This window comes from Odontomachus brunneus, unplaced genomic scaffold, assembly GCF_010583005.1.
Source record: "Odontomachus brunneus isolate Ranch 3 - 2012 unplaced genomic scaffold, Obru_v1 Obru_scaffold_007, whole genome shotgun sequence".
In the NCBI taxonomy this organism is placed as follows: Eukaryota; Metazoa; Arthropoda; class Insecta; order Hymenoptera; family Formicidae; genus Odontomachus; species Odontomachus brunneus.
Genome location: NW_022639457.1, coordinates 2,924,638 through 2,931,101, shown reverse-complemented (window position 1 = coordinate 2,931,101; position 6,464 = coordinate 2,924,638). Strand labels below are relative to the sequence as shown.

At 41.7% G+C, this 6,464-nt stretch overlaps 1 protein-coding gene across 5 annotated transcripts in view; it reads left to right on the top strand.

The window, feature by feature from the left end:
* LOC116854027 overlaps positions 1–6,464 on the top strand; it is a 50,922-nt gene that overhangs the window by 26,252 nt on the left and 18,206 nt on the right. For 4 of the 5 annotated variants that reach the window (XR_004380067.1, XR_004380066.1, XM_032835489.1 and 1 more), the window contains 2 exons: positions 682–807; positions 5,865–6,092. Coding sequence is in view for 3 of the 5 variants with exons in the window: in XM_032835489.1 (XP_032691380.1) it covers positions 682–807; positions 5,865–6,092 (354 nt within the window). In the remaining 2 variants the exon portion in view is untranslated. The remainder of the gene's footprint in view (positions 1–681; positions 808–5,864; positions 6,093–6,464) is intronic. The other variant, XM_032835490.1, reaches the window with a different exon arrangement.

Here is a 6,464-nt window from a genome sequence, read left to right as displayed (position 1 = left end):
GAGAGAGAGAGAGAGAGAGAGAGAGAGAGAGAGAGAGAGAGAGAGAGAGAGAGAGGGACACGCTGCAAGCCAATCTCAGATCAAAGATAACTCGCGTCTGCGAAATTATTCATAGCTGTGGCGAATTAACTGCTGCTACTGCTGCTGGCGCAGTCGCTTTGTACTCGTGGCAACTTTGAGGGCAGAATAAAGCAAGAGGGTAGAGGAAAATTAGTCGCAAAGACCGCGAGACGATATATATTTTCTTCAGCGTAATCTTCGCACTGTGAATAACGTAAGGTGACTTCTGTCAAATTCCGATTAAGTCAACTGACAATCAGAGATGGCGAGATTGGCAACGCGCCAGAGGAAAGACTTGTTGAAAAGCGGTAAGAATATTCGCTTGCCGAAAATTGCAATCGGCGATTATCTGCCGGTCGATTATCGACCAGTTGAACCGGAATTTGGCGAGAGCCACCCTAAAGGCCTTTAAGTCAAAAAGTCTTAACCGTAATTAACACATGCAATCGGATAGAGCAACGCAAGTGAAAATTCGTAACCGTAAAGCTGTATATGAATTTTCACTTGCGTTGCTCTATCTGATGGTATGTGTTAATTGCGGTTACAGTTAAGATTTTTTGACGTGCAAAGACCTTAAAGGAAAGTCCTGCCGAGACTCACTTAGACTCCCGTTCTATCCAGATATCAACGAGTGCACGGTTGATAACGGCGGCTGCACGGAGGTGTGCGAAAATACAGATGGGAGCTTTTTCTGCGCGTGCGACGGCGACGAGAAAGCACTGTCATCCGATGGGAAATCCTGCGTAGGTACGTGTTCCTTGACAAATCACTTTCCACACTTCGTCCTTCGTTCCGCGCGCGCGCGCGACGACGACGACGACGACGCGTCAACGCGGCAACGCGATGATCGAACGAGTGCGAACGCGGCGTGCACGGGGTGTGTCACGAACTACGATTTCCTCTCGTCCAAGCAAATTCCTCGATCAAGTCGGAAGTCGACTCGCCCGCGAGCCCCCGGGGAAATCTTTACGCAACGTCGCCCTTTGTGTCGCGACTTTTTAATCGGCTTCCCACCCAGCCCTGCGAGAGGCCAGCCGCGTAGGGAAGATCGGGGCTAGACGGCCTATATTTTAGAATTTCGATGTTGCAACTTCGCAGACAACTAATTGTTGCGACCGACTGTATAAACACGACAGTGGTAACCTTCTTGTATATACTAATGCCCGCCACGATCCTATATTTCCGCCATGAACCGTATATTTTGTTTCATAATAATCAAAATACGAATATGCAGCAACATAGCCATCTTACCTGAGTTCTAGGTTTTTACTCTGCGCCTACGCAGAAAAAAGATTAGCTAATATATGGACAACTAAAAATATTAGCTGCAGGAGTAAATTTTCTTGCTTTCATAGCAAAGTTATTTATTTGCTAATATATATATTAGCAAATCTTTTAGCTATAACAACTAAATAACTTTGCTATAAAAGCAAGAAAATTTGCTTCTGCAGCTAATATTTTTAGTTGTCCATATATTAGCAAATCTTTTAGCTATAACAACTAAATAACTTTGCTATAAAAGCAAGAAAATTTGCTTCTGCAGCTAATATTTTTAGTTGTCCATATATTAGCAAATCTTTTTTCCGTGTAGTAGCCATAAAATATGTATCCTGATTAGTAGTTCTAGAGTCTCTGTGAGAAGTTTCCACAACTCTCCTGCCGGTCCTTAAATATGGGCCAACTTTACCTTGTCCGTCCATATGCTCTATTTCAGTCACTTTATGAATGAAAATTGCATTTATTATCGAAAACAATATATCATACACTTGCAAGAAATTTAATTCTGGCTACCCATAAAGCACAGATCTTGCAGCAATATTGCAGTAACATTGCGTCAACACTGCTGCAGCTTTTAACATTGCTGCAATGTTGCAGCAATATTGCTGCAAGATCTGTGCTGTATGGGTAGTAACATATCGCTTAATTTTATTCAGTCACGATGGAGAGTACTGATACAAAATTTTGCTCGAAAATTTACTTTGCTATTGCCAAATCAATTTTTTATTTCTTAAATGTAATATTATTCCGATTTTAATCAAATTCAAGGAAAAGTGTTAATGTTGTAAAAGGACCATTTCGCGATTTTGCATACCCACTGTTCCTCTCAAGATAAATACTAAAAAAGAAAGCACATGAGCGACATACCATATAGAGGCCATATAGCCCTGATCTTCTAAATGTGGAAACTGCACATTAATGGCGGCTGCGTCATTACTCCATAGACGTATAACACCTAGACTACGCATTTGATTGAGAAGACGTCAAAAATTGAACAGAGCCAGCATGCTTTGCATTCGTCTGACATTGTGGAGTGAGGTTTTCAGTTCCTCTCTATTAACTGCATGTTTGCCGCGAAAAGAAGCGTCCTTATACTCACCAGGTGCGCCATACGTATTTTCCTCTCGCAATTCCTCCTCATTCCTTTTCACTCCCTCTACCGTTCTGTTTCCTCAGTCAACGAAAACTTCTTCATCGCACCACGCATCGTTTCAAGACAGACAGGTTGGCGATCTCACCTGCAGCAGCAGTCCTCTCAGTTTTCCGACGCGTTTTGACTCCACCGGAAGCCGTAGGGACCACGTGGTCTAGATACTATTCATCTACGGGTGACCCTCACGGGTCGGATGACGCGACGCGTCGCGACGCATCCGTGATCATGGCATTATGCAAAGCTGTCACGCAGGAGCGACTTCCACGGATGCAGCCTAGGTAGTCCTCCCTGCCTAACTCCTCTCCTCTCCCAGCCGCTGCCATTGGCATTTGTAATTCCTGCCTTATGTACATATCGTATTTGATGCGTAGCGGCGTCGCGCGGCTGACGCGGCTGACATAATGCCGCCGTCGATGTGGAGAATTCCGCTTTTGAGCTTGCGTACATAGATTAGGAGCCTGCAAGGTTTATGAGGCCGTACGCGAATGCTGCACTCGCGTTGCAGGCTGTTAGCTTAGGACAGGTACACCCCGTGCATAAGCACAATGAATAACTGCGACAGGATATAGCAGTGAATAACCGCTAAATCCGTACTTTACCTCCGCGGTCATATGAGATAATCTCGAGCGGCGGGGGGAGAGCGGTCTCTTCTTTCTCACTCCATTAAATAAACCGTGCTCCGTTGTTGAGAAATGGTCTCATCGGGATAACGCGTGTTGCGAATCGTTTCGCGCAGACGACGCCTTCCTCGAGATGTAACGTGAACATATTTCGGGAAAAACTGGGATCTTATACTTTCCTACACGAATTAACACTAGAAGGACCAAGGTAGCCAATTTGGCTCCTCGCAAAATTCAAACGGCTATAACTTTTTTCAATTTCTCTTCCATAACCCCTTGTGACTTTTCATCATAATCTTAATTTTGGTAAGTAAAAAATTTAATCACACAAGATGGTGTGTTGAATTTTTATTTAATTGTCTACCTAGAAGGACCGTTGGAGCCAATGTTTGGCTCCCTTATTTCTGATATTGCATTCACATATGTTTTACGATTTTATTAACAAATTTTATGACTTTAAACAGATAAATAAATATTTTTATACATACGTATCTGTTTAAAGTCTTGAAATTTGTTAATAAAATCGTAAAACATATGTGAATGCAATATTAGAAATAAGGGAGCCAAATTGGCTCCAACGGTCCTTCTAGGTAGACAAATAAAAATTCAACACACCATCTTGTAATTAAATTTTTTATTTACCAAAATTAAGAGTATGATGAAAAGTCACAGGGAGTTATCACATAAAAGAGAAATTGAAAAAAATGATAGCTGTTTGAATTTTTCCAGGAGCCAAATTGGCTATCTTGGTCTTTCTAGTGTTAAGGGAATGCCGTACTTGGACACACTTTACTGACCAAGTACTTGTATCTCCTCGCGAGATTGTATTGGCTGCACAGAATCGCAAATACTGCACACGGAAGCACGTGCAAGAACGAATTTGAGCATCTCGCTCAATATGTGACGTAAACGATAAAAAAATTTCAGAATCGACATTTCGAGATGTCACTTAGCGTGAACGTATGCATGATACAAAAGTTTTGCAGCTTGCAAAACACCGAACGTGTGTTTGCTTTGCTCGGGGGAAAATTTCGAAGAACGTTGCCGCGCATTTACAACTGAATTTAGAACTTTAAAAATATGCGAAAACTTTGCAAAAAGACGTATGTACAGGGTGTTCGCCGTAACAGCGAATCCACTACATTTTCACCGGTTAGAACGATCGGAGAGGAAGAAGTTTCAGGCGCAATTAATCAATTTTTGAACGGCAATAAAATGCAACACTAAAAAACGCGGAAAACGTTTTCTCGTTGTCAAGATCGCCTTTACTTTTTTTCAAGTGAAACTATGTATCTCTTTTCACCCGTAATATTGTAAAGAGGATCAAAACAGATTCAGCAGTAACTCACCATGTTATCTTCATTGCTATTTCACAGCACAGTAAAATACTAATGAAGAATTACAGCACGACGTACAGCATGAGCGTGCGAAAACATAAATCGAAATATCCTAATTAATGCGACATACAAAACTCTATTGCAGAGGGCGGAGCTTTGTGCGTTGCGGAAAATGAATTACGTTTCCAGCTTGTTCTGAGTACCTAACATTATTCATTACGTTGTATTCCGAATGTCGTCTTATCTTCTCTCTGCATTTTCAGCGTTAAACGTCATTAAGATAACATCATGAGTCGCTGCTAAATCTGTTCTGATCCTTTTTACAACATTACGGATAAGCAGAGATACGATTCCATTTGAAAAGGTGGAAATAACCTTGATTTTTCTACGAAAGAGAAGAAAGTTTTCGAGAAGAAAGAGATGCATCGACAAAATCGATACTGACCCGATGCTTGAAAGAAAGAACACTGTGTCCATTGAACAAATCACACGTTAGTGTAACAATAAGTTACGCTCGCGTTGACATAGCCACTGACCAAACTGTTTTTAAACCGCTATCCTCGCGGAAACCTGACGTGATAGATAATTCTCGGAGTGTATGAAGTTAGCACCCCACTTTTTGAAATTTATAATTTTGAAAGTTGTTCCAGATTGTTTAGACTTTGCACCACATTGTTCCAAAGTGATATTGCTTCATTCGAAACGGTTTTCGAATAAAACAAAAAAAATGATTTTTTGAGCTGGCACCCCACTTTTCGAATCAAACATTCTGATACCGCAATAGATTGTTCTAGTTGTTTCAAACATTGTTCCAAAAGGACAAATCCGTAAGTTGAATTATAAGTCCAAAAAATGAAAAAAATGTTTTTGACTTGGCACCCCATTTTTTGAAAATAAAGCATTCCGATACCGATATAGATTGTTCTAGTTGTTCCAAACATTGTTCCAAAAGCACAAATCAATAAGTTTAATTATAAGCCCGAAAAATTAAAAAAAAGTTTTTTGACAGTCTATCGGACCAAGAGTAAACTTATACTATCTTTCTTGTTCCAACCGAGATCTTTTTGTTCTGAGTTGTTCTAGGCTTAAGAATTATAGTTCTAGAGTATGAGACTCGTAGCGTCATTCGTTCTCCGAAAATTCGTAAAAAAATCGATTTGACAGTACTCGACGTCAAAAGTAAACACATGCTTCCTTTCTTGTTCCAACCGTGATCTTTTTGTTCTGAAACAATCTGGAACAACTTTCAAAATTATAAATTTCAAAAAGTGGGGTGCCAACTTCATACACTCTAATTTTTGTGGTCACATTCGTATTAAACGCACCTGATTTACTAAAGAGCAAACTTTCACAGCAGGGTCTTGTAAGATAGGGTTATTATTGCTACAATCATGGAGTTTGATTCGTTGGTTCCAGACCTAAATACCATCTCGTGCCTGCCGCTGAGCTCAGTCAGTCGCGGTTACTTAATATGTTCCCGATCAGCCACGTCCAAGTTGTGGCGCGACAGGCGAAAAGTGCCGAATCGGCCTAGCACGAGGTGCTTCCTAAAATGCCCCCATGGTTATCAGCTTCGCGGTGAGTACGAGTTGACCTGTCGATCCGACGGCACCTGGGACGGACCGAAGTACGGGAAATGCATGAGTGAGTATAAGGAACCTCCTTTATAAAGAGCCTCGTATCAGTTTCTCAGAAGCGGGAAAATCGGCGGAAAATAACGCTTCTCCTCCACCGATCCTCGTTATTTCGCAATCTCTTTTAACGCGCAGCCGTCCGAATCGGGTTGCTGCTGCTGCTTCTTCTTTTTCTTCTCTCTCTCTCTCTCTCTCTCTCTCTCTCTCTCTCTCTCGTATAATTCAACGCATGATACCTGCGCGGCTGAACGGATTTCCGATGAAGTAAGCGAGAAGCAGCTGCAGATTTCCCCGCGAATATTTTTACGGACACCCTCGAAGAGATGCGGCTCGCGCGAAACTATTCTTCTTCGCCTCGATGAAAAATGGAGGAACACGAGGA